General features: G+C 40.0%; 1 protein-coding gene across 3 annotated transcripts in view; it reads left to right on the top strand.

The window, feature by feature from the left end:
• PRDM16 (PR/SET domain 16) overlaps positions 1-23,929 on the top strand; it is a 678,281-nt gene that overhangs the window by 196,248 nt on the left and 458,104 nt on the right. For all 3 annotated transcript variants that reach the window (XM_056544409.1, XM_056544408.1, XM_056544407.1), the window contains exon 2: positions 10,433-10,782. In XM_056544409.1, coding sequence (XP_056400384.1) covers positions 10,433-10,782 — 350 coding nt within the window. The remainder of the gene's footprint in view (positions 1-10,432; positions 10,783-23,929) is intronic.

Below are 23,929 nucleotides of genomic sequence, written 5' to 3'. Positions count from 1 at the left end.
CTATCTCAACCTCCTATCCCGACCTCCTATCCCGTCCTCATATCCCGTCCTCATATCTCGACCTCCTATCTCAACCTCCTATCCCGACCTCCTATCTCAACCTCCTATCTCGACCTCTTATTCTGTCCTCCTATCTCAACCTCCTATCTCGACCTCCTATCCCAACCTCCTATCCTGACCTCCTATCCCGTCCTCATATCCCATCCTCACATCTCAACCTCCTATCTCGGCCTCCTATCTCGACCTCCTATCCGTCCTCCTTTCCTGTTCTCCTATTTCAACCTCTGATCTCGATATCCTATCTCGACCTTCTATCCCGACCTCTTATGACGACCACCTATCCCGTCCTCATATCCCGTCCTCATATCTCAACCTCCTATCCCGAACTCCTATCCCGTCCTCATATCCCGTCCTCATATCTCGACCTCCTATCTCAACCTCCTATCTCGACCTCTTATCCCGTCCTTCTATCCCGTCCTCCTACCTCAACCTCCTATCTCGACTTCCTATCTCGACCTCCTATCCCGACCTCCTATCCTGACCTCCTATCTCAACCTCCTATCTCGACCTCTTATCCCGTCCTCCTATCCCGTCCTCCTATCTCAACCTCCTATCTCGACTTCCTATCTTGACCTCCTATCCCGACCTCCTATCCTGACCTCTTATCCCGTCCTCATATCCCATCCTCATATCTCAACCTCCTATCTCGGCCTCCTATCTCGACCTCCTATCCCAACCTCCTATCCCGTCCTGATATCCTGATAGAGAATATGTAAATTTTGCAAACATAGGACGAATATTTGTCCATATATTCAGAAATATATGCTGGGAGTTGTAGTTTGGCAACAGCTGGAGGCACCCTGGTTGGGAAACACTGTTATAGAGAAAGTCTGTTCTATGAGATCTGACCCCCAGGTGTTGCAATAGCGGAGCTGCTGCATTCCTTTCCCTGGATCGCTCCTCTTTCCAACTTGGCAAAGCAAAAAAAAATAAATGTCTTTTGTGGAAGTAAAGAGTAATTTTTCTGTGTGTTATCCTGGATGACATCAGGTCGGTCATTAATATGCACCATGGGGTTCATTCCATTGCACTTTTGGCCCACAGTGGAGCGGTTGTTTAGACTGTTTTTCTAGTAGAGACTACTGTTCGGTGAGAGCGCCGTCCTGCTGCCTTGTGCATCGCAAAGAAAAAAAACTAACAATTCTGTTTCCTCGGCCCCCGTATTGTGGGAGACATTTTCCTTCCACCCCAGAATGTTGAGCAGGAATGCCTGCGGAATCACAATCACCTCCACCGCCAATGGCTGCAGACTATCTCCCCCCATTACCAGGGAGATTATATTAGCCCCAAAAAACAAACCGGTCACTAGTTTCTTTGTTGCTTATTTAACAATTTTTTTTAATGTGTTATTATATATTCTGTTCAGTATTGACATTTGTATATTTAGTTAGTATGATATCACCTACAATAAGAAGAAGGGGATAAGAAAAGCTGCAGATCTATCTATATCTCATATCTACGGTATCTATCAATCGATTTTTCTATCTATCTATCTATCTATCTCATATCTATCTATCTATCTCATATCTATCTATCTCATCTCCTATCTATCTATCTATCTATCTCATCTCATATCTATCTATCTCATATCTATCTATCTATCTATCTATCTATCTCATATCTATCTCATATCTATCTAGCTATCTATCTATCTCATATCTATGTCATATCTATCTATCTATCTATTTATCTATTTATCTATCTCATATCTATCTATCTATTTATCTATCTATCTATCTATCTCATATCTATCTCATATCTATCTATCTCATATCTATCTATCTCATATCTATGTCATATCTATCTATCTATTTATCTATCTCATATCTATCTATCTATCTATCTATCTCATATCTATCTATCTCATATCTATCTATCTATCTATCTCATATCTATCTATCTATCTATCTATCTCATATCTATCTATCTATCTCATATCTATGTCATATCTATCTATCTATCTATTTATCTATCTCATATCTATCTATCTATCTATCTATCTATTTATCTATCTATCTATCTCATATCTATCTATCTCATATCTATCTATCTATCTATCTATCTCATATCTATCTATCTTTTTTGTTTCAATAGTTTTTTTTATAGAATTTTACCAAAATAGAAAAACAAACATGTATAAAGGACAGGCGCAGCTGTCAACTTATTATTTTACAACAACAAAAGCAGCGAACATTTGTTTACTGCATATAGGAAGACTTGATTGTCGATTCAATCTTACATATAAGATAGGCAGTTGTTTAACCAAACCAAAAGGAAAACAGAAATACAAGACTAAAGTAAAATAAATAAAAATAAAGGAAATATAACATCTCCGAGATAACTTACGTAGTAGAATGCGTGCGTACCAATAATGTTATATATATATATTTTATTTTTCTTTTATCCTTATATATCTATCTATCTACCTATCTATACACATATATCAGAGTTTTCCAAGCAGTGTATCTCTAGCTGTTGTAAAACTACAACACCCAGCATGCCCATGCAGCTAATGATTGTTATGCTACAGCTGGAGACACAATGTAGATAAATCTATCTATTATCTATCTATCTATTTACATTTATAAGCCTAGTCTTAATATATCTTAGAGTAGGTTTCTCCAGCTGTTGCAAAATTAAAACTCCCAGCGTGCCTGGACAGTTTTGCAACAGCTTGAAGCACACTGTTTGGAGAACACTCTATCTATCTATCTATCTCATATCTATTTATCTATATCTCATATCTATCTATATATCTATCTCATATCTATCTATCTATCTATCTCATATCTATTTATCTATCTATCTCCTATCTATCTATCTATCTATCTATCTATCTATCTCATATCTATCTATCTCATATCTATCTATCTATCTATCTATCTATCGATCTTTCTCCCACTTTCTTGCTTACAGCATTAGCCTGTGTCTGTACGGTTGTTATCTTTGTACTGTAAAGCTTCTACAAAACTTCTTCATTGTAACAAAATCTATCTATCTATCTATCTCATATCTATCTCATATCTATCTATCTATCTATCTATCCATCTATCTATCTATGCATACACAAAGGTTCCGCAGCACTCCAGAAGTAATTCAAAGGTGATTTATTATCCCATGCAGAAAAAAGTGATACAATGCTTCACCAGTCTCACACCGGCTTTCTCAAGCATGCTTTCTCTGATGTTTGAGAAAGCCGGTGTGAGACCGGTGAAACGTTGTATCACTGTTTTCTGCATGGGATAATAAATCACCTTTGAATTACTTCTGGAGTGCTGCGGAACCTTTGTGTATGCATAGATAGACAGACCATGACCAGGACTGCTCTGACAGCACCCATTTCACCTCTACATCATTGGGTTGTGCTGCTCACCACTGCTTTGGATATCTATCTATCTAATTATCTCTATCTATCTCATATCATATCTATCTATCTAATTATCTATCTATCTATCGCATATCTATCTATCTATCTCATATCTATCTATCTATCTATCTATCTATCTATCTATCTATCTCATATCTATCTATCTATTTATCTCATATCTATCCATCTCATATCTATCTATCTATCAATATGTCTCCCACTTTCTTTCTGATAGCATTAGCCTGTGTCTGTACGGTTGTTATCTTTATACTGTAAAGCTTCTACAAAACTTCTACATTTTAACAAAACTTCTCTTTATTAGTATTTCCCCCCTGAATGGCAGCCGAGGAGTCATTAGTCCAGTCATTACCCCAAAGCCCTGACTCTGTAACCGCTGCAAAACCGAAGTCAGGAATCTCAGGTTTACAACGCTAGAAAATAACATGCTATTGTGTAGGGAGGATTTCCAAACTCATAAAAAGCCATGTTCTTGGCAAAGCCTCACAACGCGTTATGAAGGAAAGATTAGAAACACTCGCGCGTAATTGAAGTCTGGTTAGAAGGATTGTGTCATGTGCCTGGCCTGTACAATGTGATGATAGTTGTATATATTGTATATATTGTATCCGGTACAATGTGATGATACTTGTATATATTGTATATATTGTATCCGGTACAATGTGATGATACTTGTATATATTGTATATATTGTATCCGGTACAATGTGATGATACTTGTATATATTGTATATATTGTATCCTGTACAATGTGATGATACTTGTATATATTGTAGCCTGTACAATGTGATGATACTTGTATATATTGTATATATTGTATCCTGTACAATGTGATGATACTTGTATATACTGTATCCTGTACAATGTGATGATACTTGTATATACTGTATCCTGTACAATGTGATGATACTTGTATATACTGTATCCTGTACAATGTGATGATACTTGTATATATTGTATCCTGTACAATGTGATGATACTTGTATATATTGTATCCTGTACAATGTGATGATACTTGTATATACTGTATCCTGTACAATGTGATGATACTTGTATATATTGTATATATTGTATCCTGTACAATGTGATGATACTTGTATATATTGTAGCCTGTACAATGTGATGATACTTGTATATATTGTATATATTGTATCCTGTACAATGTGATGATACTTGTATATATTGTATATATTGTATCCTGTACAATGTGATGATACTTGTATATATTGTAGCCTGTACAATGTGATGATACTTGTATATATTGTATCCTGTACAATGTGATGATACTTGTATATATTGTATATACTGTATCCTGTACAATGTGATGATACTTGTATATACTGTATCCTGTACAATGTGATGATACTTGTATATATTGTATATACTGTATCCTGTACAATGTGATGATACTTGTATATACTGTATCCTGTACAATGTGATGATACTTGTATATACTGTATCCTGTACAATGTGATGATACTTGTATATATTGTATCCTGTACAATGTGATGATACTTGTATATACTGTATCCTGTACAATGTGATGATACTTGTATATATTGTATCCTGTACAATGTGATGATACTTGTATATACTGTATCCTGTACAATGTGATGATACTTGTATATACTGTATCCTGTACAATGTGATGATACTCGTATATACTGTATATACTGTATCCTGTACAATGTGATGATACTTGTATATACTGTATCCTGTACAATGTGATGATACTTGTATATATTGTATCCGGTACAATGTGATGATACTTGTATATATTGTATATATTGTATCCGGTACAATGTGATGATACTTGTATATACTGTATCCTGTACAATGTGATGATACTTGTATATACTGTATCCTGTACAATGTGATGATACTTGTATATATTGTATCCTGTACAATGTGATGATACTTGTATATATTGTATCCTGTACAATGTGATGATATTTGTATATATTGTATCCTGTACAATGTGATGATACTTGTATATACTGTATCCTGTACAATGTGATGATACTTGTATATACTGTATCCTATACAATGTGATGATACTTGTATATACTGTATCCTGTACAATGTGATGATACTTGTATATACTGTATCCTGTACAATGTGATGATACTTGTATATACTGTATCCTGTACAATGTGATGATACTTGTATATATTGTATCCTGTACAATGTGATGATACTTGTATATACTGTATCCTATACAATGTGATGATACTTGTATATACTGTATCCTGTACAATGTGATGATACTTGTATATATTGTATCCTGTACAATGTGATGATACTTGTATATACTGTATCCTGTACAATGTGATGATACTTGTATATATTGTATCCTGTACAATGTGATGATACTTGTATATATTGTATCCTGTACAATGTGATGATACTTGTATATACTGTATCCTGTACAATGTGATGATACTTGTATATACTGTATCCTGTACAATGTGATGATACTTGTATATATTGTATCCTGTACAATGTGATGATACTTGTATATATTGTATCCTATACAATGTGATGATACTTGTATATACTGTATCCTGTACAATGTGATGATACTTGTATATACTGTATCCTGTACAATGTGATGATACTTGTATATATTGTATCCTGTACAATGTGATGATACTTGTATATATTGTATCCTGTACAATGTGATGATACTTGTATATATTGTATCCTATACAATGTGATGATACTTGTATATACTGTATCCTGTACAATGTGATGATACTTGTATATATTGTATCCTGTACAATGTGATGATACCTGTATATATTGTATCCTGTACAATGTGATGATACTTGTATATACTGTATCCTGTACAATGTGATGATACGTGTATATACTGTATCCTGTACAATGTGATGATACTTGTATATACTGTATCCTGTACAATGTGATGATACTTGTATATATTGTATCCTGTACAATGTGATGATACTTGTATATATTGTAGTCTGTGCTTGTCCTGTATAGGATAAAGATATATAGTAGTTATATACCAACTCTTCAGCTCTAGCTGTATATTGTTGCTATCTCTATGAATTCAGTACATATAGTAGTTATACCCCTCCTCTCCAGCTCTATCTGTATACTGCTGATGTCTCTATGTTAACAGGAAATATCGTACTTATACACCTATCCTCTAGCTCTATTTGTATACTGCTTCTACTATCTTTATGGGATCAAGATATAGTGTCGTTATACACGTCCTCTCCAACTCTATCTGTATACTGCTGCTATCTCGATATGATCAGGATATTTATTAGTTTTACCCCTCCCCATTAGCTCTATCTGTATACTGCTGCTGCTCTCTCTATATTAATTATACAGGAATTTTACTATGAACAGGACTAATCCGTAAGCGAATCGTCAAGTTCTAAGCCGGTGTTTCCTAACCAGGGTGCCTCTAGCTATATCAAAACTACAACTCCCAGCATGCCCGGACAGCCGTTGGCTGTCCGAGCATGCTGGGAATTGTAGTTTTGCACCATCAGGGTGCTGGGAATTGTAGTTTTGCACCATCAGGGTGCTGGGAATTGTTGACTCCAGATGGTGCAAAACTACAATTCCCAGCATGCTCGGACAGCCAACGGCTGTCCGGGCATGCTGGGAGTTGTAGTTTTGCAATAGCTAGAGGCACCCTGGTTAAGAAACACTGTCTGAGCACTTGCCGATTCGCTTAGTCCTGTTAGGATTAGTCCTGTTCATAGTATGATTCCTGTATAACTACTATAGAGAGAGCAGCAGCAGTATACAGATAGAGCTAATGGATATGGGTAAAAAACTAATGGGCTAAGCTGTCACATAAATCCAATGGAAAAATCTGCAGTGTGAACATAACCCGAAGAGGCCAGAACCCTGATACAATCAGCTCTCTCTATCTGTACATTTCGACTCCCTCTTGCTGCGGTAAAATCTATCCATTCACACGTAATAATTCCAATCTCGCCAACATAATCAGACTGATTTCCTAATTGTAAGCGCGCCTTGACGTTACCATGGAATTTACAGCTCCAAATACACAATCAGGTTTCAGTCTTGCGTGGCGCCGTTATTTCGGGGGAATAATGTAACTCATTATTACGGTTCATTGTGTTATCCTTTTGTTTGTCGGGCTTGTAATTCACTTTTAATGCATTATGTTTTTTTCTTCTTTTTTTTTTTTGCAAATTAAATAATGTTTAATGATAGTTTTCTGGCGCAGCCATGTTGTGGCTGTTATAGTAAAAAGGGGAATGGTTGGCAAATTTGTTGAAAAAATGTAATAAAAGTAATTCTTGTTTATAAAGGGAGCAGGCGGATGGATACTGGGGGTGCGTAGGAAATTATACGGCGATTAGACATTTATATTACTATTTTCAATCTGTCAATAAGCGGTAACAATACAGTGTGAACTTGTGTTTATTAAACAACTTTGACGCGTTACATTAAATATTTTATGTTTCGGACCACCCCAAACAATGGCAGAATAATCTCAGGGTGTCCCGGTGCTGGATCCACCAGCGATTAGTTAACAGTACAGAGAGGTTCAGTTTCCCTGCAGTGCCACCACAGGTGAAAGGAAGTATTACACCCTTTTCATTGAAATCGATGAACATTAATATCTTCTTGCACATTCTGAGTCCGTTTTTCTCTCTTGCGCCTCCAAAAAAAGAGGACCACCCCTTTTCGCCTCTAATGGGTTTTCTGCACCATGTAACTCCTTTAGTTTTTATAGTTTATGATTTCTTGATTATGTGGTGGACCATATTTCCTTGAGACAAAAACAGGACATTTGGATAGGAAGAATGGGATGGGGTTATATATAGTTGTAGTCAGATATAGCTGTAGTCCCCATATTTTCCCAACATATATAGTTGTAAACCCCCATACTGCCCCCCCCATATATAGTTGTATGCCTCTTTACTGCCCCCATATATAGTTGTAGGCTCCTATACTACCCCAAATAGATTTAGGCCCCCATACTGCTGCCCATATAGTTGTAGGCCCTAATATATAATTGAAGACCCCTATACTGCCACCAAATATGGTTGTGGGCCTCATACTGCCCTAAATAGTTGTAGACCCCTATACTGCCCTCATATAGTTCTAGTCCCTCATATATAGTTGTAAGCCCCTATACTGTCCTCGTATATACTTTTAGGCCCCCATACTGTCCTATATAATTGTAAGACCTCATACTGCCCCCATATATAGTTGTAGGCCCCTATACTGCCCAAAGTAGCTGTAGTCCCCATACTGCCCCCATATATAGTTCTATGCCTTTATACTGTCCCATATATAGTTGTAGACCCCCATATGGCCCCCCATATTTCGTTGTAGACCCCCATAATGCCCCCATATATAATTTAAGGCCCCTATGCCGCACAAAATAGATGTAGGCCCCCACACTGCCCCCATATATAGTTGTTGGCCCCTATATATTACAGTTGTAGGCCCCCATTTATATGGGGAAAGTATAGGGGCCTACAATAATATATGGGAGCAATATGGGGGCCTACAACTGTTGTTAGGCCCCCTAAATAGTTGTAGGCCTTCATTCTTCCCCCAGAAATGGAGAAATGTTGATTTTTGACCTGTTTTGTTTAAATAGGACAAAATTGGCATTTGTAATAATAAATAATAATAAAAAAAGAATAGAACAGTCTAAAAATAGAGACAAAAATTGACTTTCCCATTCAAAATGGGACACATGGTCAGCCTATCGATGATACAGACACATAGGACTAGGGTTTGGAATAGGTCTACTACAATGAAGTTCATAGAGACTATACATTCCGGTTAGCCCGATTCCAATTTTGTAGATTTGTACCAATAGATGCCCTAATAACCTTGATAATAAACCTCTCAGACAGTTCACTTACAGGAGACCACCTTCACTGCCCCCTTCTTGCAATGGGGCTATATATGCAGACACTTCATTCCATAGCCAATCAAACTAACCAGTGGCCATAGACCTTAGATTAATGTTGGTGGAACCTGATGATTTTGGCATGACTTGCCAACCATCTAACGTCTATGCCCAATCCTTTTGTTTTCAGTGGAAATGACCAATATATTTATATATATTTGGACCGGTTGAGCAGGTGCACTTTGTTGTTATATCACCATTATCTTTATTTGGTTATTTGCTATCAAGCCTGTGTTTTTGCTTTTTTTGTGATGGTCTGGGATCTATTTTCTGGATCCTTTTTAAGCTAGTATTAAAAGTTAAGTATTAGTGTTTTTTTTTTGGTGATACAAAATGACCAATCCCAGAGGTGTCTGTCAACAGCTTAAAGGGGTACTCCACTGTTCAGCATTTGGTTTCTCTGAGTTCAAATTCAGGAACCTTTATGGTCACCTCTAGAACTTATTCACATGAATACCGATGGGGACCATTTGTTCTCCATATTCAAAGGGCCAAAAGGCCTTAAAGGGGTACTCCGCTGCTCATCGTTTGGAACAAACTGTTCCGAACACTGGAGCCGTCACCGAGAGCTTGTGATGTCATAGCCCTCCCCATCATGACGTCACACCCCGCCCCCTCAATGCAAGTCTAGGGGGCGTGACGGCCGAGAGCTCGTTACATCATAGCCCGCCCCATCATGACGTCACACCCCGCCCCCTCAATGCAAGTCTATGGGAGGGGGCGTGACGGCTCCAGTGTTCAGAACAGTTTGTACAAAGGCTGAGCAGCGGAGTACCCTTTAACGCCCTTTGGCACTTTGAAAATGAGGAACAAATGGTCCCCATCGGTTTTCATGTGAATAAGTTCTAGAGGTGACCATAAAGGTTCCCGTTCTTTACATGGTCTACATTTCCCGTCATTATCCACTTTGGTCATCAATGTGACACAACCGGACAGTTATTTGGTATCGTAAAATTTACATCCCATACAATGCGCCTTCAATAAATGTGTCCCCCATACTTCGATATATGTTGAGTTGTAATCCTTGGCTCCTTCTTTTCTCGGCAGGTGACAGTGACCTTGTAAATAATATGTATGAGCCCGACCCGGATCTCCTTGGCGGTGACAGCGCAGAAGAGGAAACCGAGGACAGTATTATGTCGCCCATTCCGGTAGGCCCTCCTTCACCATTCCAAACCAGTGAAGACTTTACCCCAAAGGAGGGATCGCCCTACGAAGCCCCGGTCTACATTCCCGATGATATTCCAATCCCTCCTGAATTTGAACTCAGAGAATCCTCCATACCAGGAGCCGGTCTTGGGATTTGGGCCAAGAAGAAGATTGAAATTGGGGAAAGATTAGGACCTTATATCATGATGCAGAAGACCACAATAAAAGAGAATCATCTAGGATGGGAAGTGAGTACTCTACGCACTGTAGATAACCACAGCTTTTGGCTTCTCAATAATAACATATACGAAATTGTAAAGAGCGTCGCCTAGAGCTGGAGGATGAGCGTGGGCGGCGGTGGCGTATTCCGGTTATGTATTTCATGTCTTGTAATTATAGTGCAGCGTCTTCTACGGGATTCTTAATGTGATAATGTGATCAAATGTAAAGGCCCCGGTGTTGCCTTGAACATTTAACCCATTCAGAGACGGCTCTTAGTTTTAGGTAGACCGCAGTTTCCCAACTGCGTTGCCTCTAGATGTTACAAAACTACAACTCCCAGCATGCCCGGACAGCCTAAGGCTGTCCGGGCATGCTGGGAGTTGTAGTTTTGCAACAGCTGAGGGCGACCCTGATTGGGAAACACTGATGTAGACAAATAGAGGAAACGGTTTTATGGAATATCTGCTAAACCGACACGCCCGAAACCCAGTAATCATCATTAGTGTTGAGCACGAATATTCGTAATGCTAATTTTTATCGTGAATATCGGCACTTCGCGATTTCGCAAATATTTAGAATATAGTGGTATATATTCATAATGACGAATATTCGATTTTTTTTTTTTTCACATGCAAATTTTTATGCAAATTTTATGCAAATTTTCCAATGGAAGAAAAAGTGAATGAGCATAGTGAATATGCGAATTTCGCGAACATAGGACGAATAATCGTCAATATATTCGTGAAAATCGCGAATTCGAATACGGCCCCTGCTGCTCATCACTAATCATCATGAGAATTTTGAACGTCGGGCCTCATTTACGGCTTTTCCGAGTTGATTTTTTTGTATGTTTTTTTTTTTGTGTTGTGCACCAGAATTTCCCCCAAAAAATAAAAAAATAATAAAAAAAACCCTACTAACTCTCCACTTTACTCAGAAAACCCTACAAAGGGGCGTGTCCATCAGGGAAAAAGGGGAGTGTCTCAAAAAATATCTACATTTTTGAAAGAAACCTACAAATAGGGCCTCATCTACTAAGAGTATAGTGTAGTTTTTTTTTGTTTTTGTTTTTTCCTGACAGGTATTTTTCCACAGTGTTTACTATTGTTTCTTGTAGTTGACGTTTTTCCCTACGCTCGGCTCTTTGTCGTGTTTTCCTGAGCTCAAATCCAACACATTTGGGGGGAGATTTATCCAAACGTGACCAGAGGAAAAGTTGCTGAGTTGCCCATAGCAACCAATCAGGTGGCTGCTTTCATTTTTCAAAAATGAAAGAAGCGATCTGATTGGTTGCCATGGGCAACTCAGCAACTTTTCCTCTGGACGGGTTTGGATGAATCTCCTTTGTGTGGAAACATTAGTAAATTTGTAGGTTTCTATAAAAAATGCAGTTTTTTAATTTATTTTTTTTGGAGACATGCCCCTTTTTCCTGATGGCCACGTACCTTTGTAGGGTTTTCTGGGTGAAGTGGAGAGTTAGTAGGGTTTTTTGGATTTTTTTATCGGTAATTTTGGTGCCCAACACATGCAATACAAAAAAAAAAACTCTACAAAATCTACTCGGAAAAGCCTTAGTAAATGAGGCCCAAAATCTGGTTGGATTTAAACCCAGAGCATGTGTACAAAGAGCCAAAACGTATTGAAAATCACCAAATACAAGATACAATAGTAAATACCGCGGAAAAATATCTGTCGGGAATAAAAACCCACAAAGAAATCTACACTCCACTCTTTGTTAAATTAGGGCCAATGGCTTAAAGGAGATCTCCGGTGACAATTAAAAACACATAGGGGGAGATTTATCAAAACCTGCGCAAAGGAAAAGTTGCCCAGTTGCCCATAGCAACCAATCAGATTGCTGCTTTCATTTTGCAGAGGCCTTTGTTAAAAATTAAAGAAGCAATCTAATTGGTTGCTATGGGCAACTCAGCATCTTTCCCTCTGGACAGGTTTTGATAGATCTCCCCCCATACTGTTTACTACTAACTGCGTGCATGTCGGAGTTCCTCCTATTCACTAGGACAATGGACAAATGCTGGAAGCCTTTTTCTTCTCCCATAAGACTGGGCCCCCAATTCATTTTGGCTACGGTTGGATGTTTTATTTTCCATTGGCGAGAAGCCCAAGTCCTGTCCTCCAGAATAGGTTTGCTGGTCCTCAAAAGTCTTCACTTCCTAAAAGTTTACTCCAATATTTAACTTAATGTTCTTTGTACAGATGTGCCTCAGAAGACACACATTTTAGGCCCATGAGGGACCCCATTGCCTTGGTACAGTGTATGATAAAAATGGAGATAAGCTTTGCCGTACACATGATGTAACCATCTGCTCAACTGTATCTCTCCCGACCCCACCAAACCCATACATGTTCAACTCAGCCAAGTGTCCATGTTCTCTGAGCAGATAGCCGCTGCCAGATACCTATTGGAGAACAAAAGGTATCAGGCATGTCAATTCAATGGAATTCAATCTATCTAAAGGGGAGAGTTGGGAGGCCCCTAACACATTAGTGTTTTCCAACCTTATATATGGCCCTCCTGCAGTTACTTTGCCTCTATAGGTAGTTTCCTCCTGTATATCAGGTCCCTTCTAGTTTGCATACCCCTTTAGGTAGCTTTTCCCTTGTGTATGGGGTCCCTTTAGTTGGCTTTCCCCCTGTAGTTACCTTGACCCCTATAGGTATCTACCCCCCCCCCCCCATGTATAGGGCCTCCTGTAGTTATGCTGCCCCCTGTAGGTGGCTTTCCCCCATGTGCAGGGCCTCCTGTAGTTTGCTTGCCCACTGTAGGTAGATTTCCTCTTGTAGTATATAGAGCCCCTAAAACTAAAGTATTCTAACTTAGTTCCCCCCGCAGTCACCGGTGTCCCCTCCAGCTTCTTCCTATGGCCACTAGATGTTAGCTGGGAGTTTCGCTACCTACCCAGAAGAAATGGTGTTTTTGGCCTCTAGTGGTCGAAGGCAGAGTCACTAGAGGCTGGAAGCCCCCCCGTGGATCTCACAGCTTAGATCTATGGCAATAGAGCATCCAGTTGTCATCTTCCGTCACTCTGTTTGGGAACCAATGCCTGGTTGATTGATATTGCCGTAATACATGGGTTGTCTTTTTAAAAAAAAACAAAAGTAAAAAGGATTTGATCACATTCTAAAGAAATAGAAGGGGAAGGTCCTTGATTTGGACCTGAGCAGTGTCTGTAACTCTGGAGGACCCAAAAGGTCTAAGCATTGTGACCGGTTCTCTTATAAGAACCGTGTCATGCCTTACTTCCCAAGTGGTGGCGCTGTTGGGAACTTAAACACCTGTTACAGATTCCAGCAGATTGCTCAGGTTCCCAGAAGACTGAAAATCTGTGATCATCTTATCGTTGGGGATTTATATTTATAATACAGTAAAACTTATGGAACTGGCTTGTGGTCTCCAAACTGAGGCCCTCCAGATATCTCAAAACTACACTTTCCAGGATGCCTGGACAGCCAACAGCTTGAGGGCCACAATTTGGAGACCACCACTAGGGTGTCTTGTCCATTGTCTACATGGATGATGGGATAGCTGTCCACCCTCGGACCTCCTAAGTGTTGTAGTTATGCAACAGTTAGAGTCGTCCTGATTGGGAAACACTGTCCTAAGCAGTAGATATGTCCATGAACCCAATTATTGGCCAGTTATCTTATCAGGCTGTGAATGACAATGGACAATGTGACAATATATAAAGCAGTCTAGTAGAAATATGGCTGTCTGGGCATGCTGGGAGTTGTGGTTTTGCAACATCCGGGAGGCTACAATTTGGAGACAACTTCTAATGTGTCTTGTCCAATGTCTACATGTCCACCCTTGGGCCTCCTAAGCAATTCATAGAGACCACCAATCTCCATGATTCCACAGAAAGATGACCGGTGGATGGAGGATCAATTATTCACAGTTTATTTACAATTGGCCACATAAAGTGGCCACTAAGATCCTATTTTACCATCCACCAATTAAAATAAAATGTAACTTTTATTAACTCAATCAGTGAGGCAATAAAATGTAAGTTTTATTTTAATTGGTGGATGGTAAAATGGGATCTTAGTGGCCACTTTATGTGGCCAATTGTAAATAAACCACCAATCTCCATGAACCCGATTCTTGACCTGGTTACCTTATCAGGCCCTGAAATATGGCAATGCATGGTGGTCTAGCAGAAATATGGTTGTCTGGACATACTGGAGGTTGTAATTTTGAAATATCTAGATGGTCACAGTTTGGAGACCACTACTAGTGTGTCCTGTCCAATGTTTATAAGGCTGATATAATAGCCGGCCACCCTTGGGCCTCCTAAGGTGTTCATATAGACCACCAATCTCCATGAACCCAATTCTTGACCTGGTTACCTTATCAGGCCCTGAAATATGGCAATGCATGGCGGTCTAGTAGAAATATGGTTGTCTGGACATACTGGAGGTTGGCGGCCCCTTGACAAAGTGAGGGACGAAATGGCGTTGGGGCGCAGAGGCATGCAGACAATATGGGTAAGCACTTAGGCACTTTCCAGTACACTTATATTCAGCACTTTGGCCAGTCCTTATGTTCACATTGCATATTATAGGGTAGGCACATAGGTACTTACAGGAGTGGATAGAGTTAGTACCATTCGAATACATAATAGTGAGCACTGCAGCGTTTATATTGCATAAAATCCTCCTGTCCTAAATTTTATTACCTGGCTAGCATTGATTCAACATTGGGGTGTATTGTTTTTGTTATTATAAGATCTATGGTGCAAAAAAATATATACATTTCTGTCCATTTTTCCGGTATACTAGTAATAGTGTTTGTTTAGCTACTATTAAACGGGTATTCCAGGAATTTTTTTATGTGACTACGCTACAGGGGCTGTAAAGTTAGTGTAGTTCATAATATAGTGTCTGTACCAATTCTTCTGTGATTTTCACCCCAATATTTATTTTTGTCAGCATACAAAATTACTGTTGTCTCAGATTTTTCCCAGGTTTTTCCTAGTCAGCTGATGACAGGGAGCATGTCTGCTTCAATGGGGGGAGCGATCGCTTGGTGGGAGAGAGATCAATCTGCAACTAATGCAACAGCTTTAGGCACCCTGATTGAAAAGCACAGGTCTTTTGAATGGATGCAGCTCATTTATGTTTCAATGGGTGGGGTGGCTGATATGTGGGAGGGAGGAGAATAGAATTGTGGGATTTGTAGTCAAAAAAAGAAAAGTCAAGCAGGAAATACCAGTTCATAAAAAGCAAGCCACAGTGTTATGTTAATCTCACAACATAGCCATTTAGCCCAAAAGACAAGTGCAGATTCTTCCTAAGCATGTCCATTACTGTCTGCCAGGTAGGTACTAAAATCACCTTATGGTGGATAACCCCTTTAAAGGGGTACTCCGGTGAAAACCTTTTTTCTTTTAAATCAACTGGTGGCAGAAAGTTAAACATATTTGTAAATTACTTCTATTAAAAAATCTTAATCCTTCCTGTACTTATTAGCTGCTGAATACTACAGAGGAAATTCTTTTCTTTTTGGAATGCTCTATGATGACATCACGAGCACAGTTCTCTCTGCTGATGTAATAATAATTATTTATTGTTGTCCTTAGTGGGATTTGAACCCAAGTTCCCAGCACTGCAAGGCAGCAGTGCTAACCACTGAGCCACCATGCTGCCCTTAGCATACATCTGCTATGCATACATCTGCTATGCATGGTTGCTAAAATGGACAGAGATGTCAGCAGAGAGCAATGTCATCAGTGTTCCAAAAAGAAAGGAATTTCCTCTGTAGCATTCAGCAGCTAATAAGTACTGGAAGAATTAAGATTTTTTAATAGAAGTAATTCACAAATATGTTTAACTTTCTGTCACCAGTTGATATAAAAGAAAAAAGGTTTTCACCGGAGTACCCCTTTAAGTCAATATTGTACCTCTGCAGCAGTCCCGGTATTGTCCATGTATTCGTGAATGAAGAAAAGATGGACGGCACTCACCAGCTTAAAGGTGCAAACAGTGCGATTTCTTTATTTCAAAGGTGCGTCTATTCACATCGAATGGCAGGACAGTTCACAAGATCCTTTGCATAATAAATGGGTGACAGCTGTTGCGTGTGCCCAGGTGACGAAGCGTGCATGCGCATGCGCAACAGCTGTCACCCATTTTCTATGCGAAGGATCTTGTGAACCGTCCTGCCATTCGATGTGAATAGACGCACCTTTGAAATAAAGAAATCGCACTGTTTGCACCTTTAAGCTGGTGAGTGCCGTCCATCTTTTCTTCATTCACGTATACATTGGATTTCTCCCTCTTCCGGGGCTTGGCGCACCGCAGCAGGTGCATGAAAAGTGAACTACGGTCCCCTGCATGTTTGACTGCTTTGTGCTGGCTCACTACCTTAGTGGAGCAATATAAGGGGGTTGGAGTGCCGACCTGTTTCTTTTTGCATACTGTTGTCCATGTATTTACCTTGTCCATATGTTGAGAATTGTTTTTAATATGTAAAATATATTTTTCAATAAAGATTTATGGTATTAATGCAAGTGGCAATTGTAACTCCATTTTTTTCTTTTTGTGGTACATACTGGAGGTTGTAGTTTTGAAACATCTGGAGGGCCACAGTTTGGAGACCACTGCTTGCATGTCTTGGTTAATGTTTAATTGGCTGATGAGATAGCCTTCCACCCTTGGACCTCCTTAGGTGTAGATACAATCGTGGGTCAGGCCACCAATCTCCATGAACCCGAAAATTGACCTGGTTGCCTTATCAGGACGTGAAATATGACAATGCAGTTGCAAGAAAAAGTATGTGAACCCTTTGGAATTATATGGATTTCTGCACAAGTTGGTCATAAAATGTGATCTGATCTTCATTTAAGTCACAACAATAGACAATGACAGTCTGCTTAAACTAATAACATACAAAGAATTAAATGTTACCATGTTTTTATTGACCACACCATGTAAACATTCACAGTGCAGGTGGAAAAAGTATGTGAACCCCTAGACTAATGACATCTCCAAGAGCTAATTGGAGTGAGGCGTCATCCAACTGGAGTCCAATCAATGAGATGAGATTGGAGGTGTTGGTTACAGCTGCCCTGCCCTATAAAAAAACACCCACCAGTTCTGGGTTTGCTTTTCACAAGAAGCATTGCCTGATGTGAGTGATGCCTCGCACAAAATTGCTCTCAGAAGACATACAATTAAGAATCATTGACTTGAAGAAAGCTGGAAAGAGTTAAAAAAGTATCTCCAAAAGCCTTGCTGTTGATCAGTCCATGGTAAGACAAATTGTGTATAAATGGAGAAAGTTCAGCACTGCTGCTACTCTCCCTAGGAGTAGCCATCCTGTAAAGATGACTGCAAAAGCACAGCGCAGACTGCTCAATGAGGTCCTAGAGTGTCTGCTAAAGGCTTACAAAAGTCTCTGGCATATGCTAACATCCCTGATAGCAAATCTACGATACATAAAACACTAAACAAGAATGGATTTCATAGGAGGAAACAACAGAGGAAGCCACTGCTGCCCCCAAAAAAACAAAAAACTGCTGCATGTTTACAGTTTGCACAAGAACACCTGGATGTTCCACAGCAGTACTGGCAAAATATTCTGTGGACAGATGAAACCAAACTTGTGGTTTGGAAGAAACACACAACACTATGTGAGGAGAAAAAGAGGCACAGCACACCAACATCAAAACCTCATCCCAACTGTGAAGTATGGTGGTGGTGGGGGGGGGGGGCATCATGGTTTGGGGCTGCTTTGCTACATCAGGGCCGGAACGGATTGCTATCATCAAAGGAAAAATGTATTCCCAAGTTTATCAAGACATTTTGCTGGAGAACTTAAAGCCATCTGTCCACCAGCTGAAGCTCAACAGAAGATGGGTGTTGCAACAGGACAACAACCCAACGCATAGAAGTAAATCAACAACAGAATGGTTTAAACAGAAGAAAATACGCCTTCTGGATTGTCCCAGTCAGAGTCCTGACCTCAACCCGATTGAGATGCTGTGGCCTGACCTCAAGAAAGCGATTCACACCGGACATCCCAAGAATATTGCTGAACTGAAACTGTTCTGTAATGAGGAACAGTCAAGAATTACTCCTGACCGTTGTGCACGTCTGATCTGCAACTACAGGAAATGTTTGGTTGAAGTTATTGCTGTTATTAAAATTACTCACATACTTTTTCCACCTGCACTGTGAATGTTTACATGGTGTGTTCAATAAAAACATGGTAACATTTCATTCTTTGTGTGTTATTAGTTTAAGCAGACTGTGATTGTCTATTGTTGTGACTTAGGCTGGGTTCACACTACGTTTTCTCCCATACGGGAGCGCATACGGCAGGGGGGAGCTAAAACCTCGCGCTCCCGTATGCCTTCGTATGCGCTCCAGTATGTCATTCATTTCAATGAGCCGTCCGGAGTGAAACGTTCGGTCCGGTCGGCTCATTTTTGCACCGTATGCGCTTTTACGACCGGACCTCAAACGTTTCACTCCGGCCGGCTTATTGAAATGAATGACATACGGGAGCGCATACGAAGGCATACGGGAGCGCGAGGTTTTAGCTCCCCCCTGCCGTATGCGCTCTCGTATGGGAGAAAACGTAGTGTGAACCCACCCTTAGATGAAGATCAGATCACATTTTATGACCAATTTGTGCAGAAATCCATATAAGTCCAAAGGGTTCACAGACTTTTTCTTGCAAATGTATATGGCGGTCCAGTAGAAATATGGCTGTCCGGGCATGCTGGAAGTTGTGGTTTTGCTACATCTGAGAGGCTACAATTTGGAGACAACTTCCAGTGTCTGATGAGATAGCCGTCCACCCTTGAACCTCTTAAGGCAGTGCTTCTCAACTAGGGTGCGTCCAGCTGTTGCAAAACTATAACTCCCAGCATGCCCGGACAGCCGAAGGCTGTCCGGGCATGCTGGAAGTTGTAGTTTTGCAACAGCTGGAGGCACCCTGGTCAGGAAACACTGTCCTAAGGAATTCATGGAGACCCCCAATCTCCATGAACCCAACTCTTTACCTTATCAGGCCGTGAAATATGACAATATATGGTAAAAACATGGACCTGGTTGTCCCCTCATACTTTTTCCACCTGCACTGTGAATGTTTACATGGTGTGTTCAATTAAAATATGGTAACATTTAATTCTTTGTGTGTTATTAGTTTAAGCAGACTGTGTTGTCTATTGTCTATTGTTGTGACTTAGATCAAGATCAGATCACATTTTATGACCAACTTGTACAGAAATCCATACAATTCCAAGGGGTTCACATACTTTTTCTTGCAACTAGTAGAAATATGGCTGTCCGGGCATGCTGGAAGTTGTGGTTTTGCTACATCTGAGAGGCTACAATTTGGAGACAACTTCTAGTGTGTCTAGTCCAATGTCTACATGGCTGATGAGATAGCCGTCCACCCTTAAAGGGGTACTCCCGTGGAAAACTTTTTTTTTTTTTTTTAAATCAACTGGTGCCAGAAAGATAAACAGATTTGTAAATCACTTCTATTAAAAAAAAAAAAATCTAAATCCTCCCAATACTTTTTAGAGGCTGTATACTAAAGAGAAATCCAAAAAAGAAATACATTTCCTCTGCTGTCATGAGCACAGTGCTCTCTGCTGACCTCTGCTGTCCTTTTTAGGAACTGTCCAGAGCAGGAGAAAATCCCCATAGCAAACATATGCTGCTCTGGACAGTTCCTAAAATGGACAGCAGGGGTCAGCAGAGAGCACTGTGGTCATCATGATGTCAGTGGAAATGCATTTCTTTTTTTGATTTCTCTTTAGTATACAGCCCCTAAAAAGTACTGGAAGGATTAAGATTTTTTGATAGAAGTAATTTACAAATCTGTTTAACTTTCTGGCATCAGTTGATTTAAAAAAAAAAAAAAAAAAAAGTTTTCCACGGGAGTACCCCTTTAACCCTCCTAAGGCAGTGTTTCTCGACCAGAGTGCCTCCAGCTGTTGTAAAACTATAACTCCCAGCATGCCCGGACAGCCTTCGGCTGTCCGGGCATGCTGCGAGTTGTAGTTTTGCAACAGCTGGAGGCACCCTGGTCAGGAAACACTGTCCTAAGGAATTCATGGAGACCACCAATCTCCATGAACCCAACTCTTGATCTGGTCACCTTATCAGGCCGTGAAATACGACAATATATGGCGGTTTAGTAAAAACATGGACCTGGTTGCCCCCCGCCCCTCATGGGGTCATTGAGCACCACCGTTATGTAGCTTTAAGTGCAAAATATATTGTCTATCTCTCTTCCGACAGTGACTTCTCCTGCCGAAAATGTTACCTTCATCGCCACAGGTAATCTAAAAATTTAAATGTCTCCCCACATGATTGATGTCGCCATTTTAAAGGCCAAGTTCACACAAAACTGTTATTTTGTAGAAAGGACCCGAGCAGCCGCGCGCAAATTATTCTCTTTTGATCCAGCATCTCGGCTGAAAGATGCTTAGCCTGGGGGGAAGGCGCCATCACCGCGCCGAGCGCTCCGACTTCTCACCGGATTACAATACAAACCATTTATTTAAAAGCCATTAAAGTCATTTCATGGTTAGGTGATGTACTCGTCACACCTCGATAAAACCCCAGAATTAATACTCATCTTTATACATCCTGTTTTCTTGTAGGAGAATTCTGACTTTTATAGAAAAAGAAAAAAACATAAAAAAAAATAAAAATAAAATAGAGAACACTTGAAGGCAAACTGTGAAGGAGCGAGAGACGGCAAATCGGAGGCTTTTGAAAGGAAAAATGAAAATGCATCTATATCTAATCTTTCTATATGTCTGAATCTCTATCTATCCATCTATCTCATATTTATCTCTCATATCTATCTCATATCTATCTATCTCATATCAATCTATCTATCTATCTATCTACCTATCTATCCCATATCTATCTATCTATCTATCTCATATCTATCTCATATCTATCTATCTATCTATCTATCTATCTCATATCTATCTATCTCATATCTATCTCATATCTATCTATCTCATATCAATCTATCTATCTATCTCATATCTGTCTATCTAGCTCATATCTATCTATCTATCTATCTATCTATCTATCTATCTACCTATCTATCTCATATCTATCTATCTATCTCATATCTATCTCATATCTATCTATCTCATATCTGTCTATCTAGCTCATATCTATCTCATATCTATCTATCTCATATCTATCTCATATCTATCTATCTATCTATCTATCTATCTCATATCTATCTATCTCATATCTATCTATCTATCTATCTATCTCATATCTATCTATCTCATATCTATCTATCTATCTATCTATCTCATATCTATCTATCTATCTCATATCTATCTATCTCATATCTATCTATTATCTATTTATCTATTGATCAATCTATTTATTTATCTATCTCTTGTGGTGGTCCAGTACAGGAGTTGCACCCCTGTACCCTTACTGTCCTGTCAGGCAGCCTCCATACAGTGACCCCTGCCCCCCTGCACCTGTACCCTATGTATATTCCTAAGTGCCTGTGTTATATAGTGTATTGTTTATAAAAATTGTTATAGCTTTAAGACCTGTTGTCATGTGATTGTTACCCAGGAGGCATCAGTGACCATGTGACCTAAGGGTGACCTATGGGACCCCTCCTAGTCTCCCCCATATAAGCCCTGGGTGGACCTAGCTCTCTCTCTTATGCTGAGTTGCAGGGAGGTCAGGTCCTAGGTCTGTGTCTGGAGTCCTAAAGAGGCCGAAAGTCTACGAGGCCACGGATCCTAAAGTCCAGTACCCCACAGGTCAAGTCAAAGCCTGGTAAGCTACAGAAGGGGTGAAGTCAGTCATAGTCAAGTCAGTCCAAGTCATCTTGTCTCAAGTCCGCGTGTCCTGCATCCAAATTGTCCAAGTCCACTATAAGTCCCAGCAAGCCCTAAGGTCTCTGCGTCACTGGTCACCTCCGTGGGCCTAGCCAAGCTGTATAGACTGTTACACCTGTCGGACTCAGTAAAGCTGCCGTTGTTCCGTAACTTGGCGTCGGAGTCATTATTTGCCCCCATGCCCAGCCCAGGATCATGCGGTATACCTTTGGGTGGTGTAGAGGATAAACCACGCCCTGGCGTCACGAACACAAGGGGTTAATGCCATCTGCCCCTAGGGTACCAACATCTGCCCTCATCACACCCGCACCACACTCATATCTATCTATCTTTTTATCTATCTTCCTATCTATCTATCTGTGTATCTATCTGCTGTATATACTATATATAAAAACATATTTAAAGAAACATTTCACTTTTGCACCTCATTTTAGAAAAAAATATCCTTTATGGATACATTTACAATACTGAACGTCCGCACAGAGAAATCCCTAGTGGACATTCTATGCAGAGCAGACACCGACAAAGAGGTTTGACTCCCCATTTATTTTATTTAAAGGGGTATAGAGTTATTTATTTATATTTTCTAATATTGGACTATGGCTTCTTTGGAAAAAAAAAAAAAAAGCATAAAATTCTAAATTGAAAAAGCAAGCAAACAAAAAAAAAAACATACTCCCCTGCCCTGATCCCCTGTTTCCTCTGATGTGTTATCCCTACAGGAACTGCTTAAAGGAGTACTCCACAGGAATATTTTATCCATCTGTTGTGGTTCGTAAAATGTTTGTCATTTTCATGTCCATATATGTTCATGCATTGTTCCCGGGCTGCAAAAAGTAAAACAACAAACTTTAACTCCCCTTCCGCTGTTCCCCCGTTGCGCCAATATAAGTCTTCAGTCTTCTGGGCCTGGTCTTCTCCAACATCCTGGAGCCTGGTGTATCACACTGTGCTCAGCTTATTACCGGTCACAGCGATGTCCCACCTCGGCCGGTGATACGCTGAGCGCAGTGTCATATAAGGAGCCTGGGGCTGGCCTTATTTCCTGGGCCTGTTACATGATACTGCACTCAACATATCACCAGCTGAGATGGGACATCGCTGCGACCGGTGGATAAACAGCGGAATACTCCTTTAAGTAGCCAATCAATGGCAACAGCTGTTTCGTCCCATAGCCAATGACTGGCTGAGCACGCATTCCCTGCAGAGATAACATGTCTAAGAGAACAGCAATGAGCAGCGACAATTGGCATTGTCAGAGTGAGGGATCAGGGCAGGTGAGTATGCTTTCTTTTTGGTTTTA

The sequence above is a fragment of the Hyla sarda genome, chromosome 10 (assembly GCF_029499605.1).
Source record: "Hyla sarda isolate aHylSar1 chromosome 10, aHylSar1.hap1, whole genome shotgun sequence".
Lineage (NCBI taxonomy): Eukaryota > Metazoa > Chordata > Amphibia > Anura > Hylidae > Hyla > Hyla sarda.
Note: the sequence above shows the minus strand (reverse complement) of the source record. Positions and strands in the feature narration are given on the sequence as shown.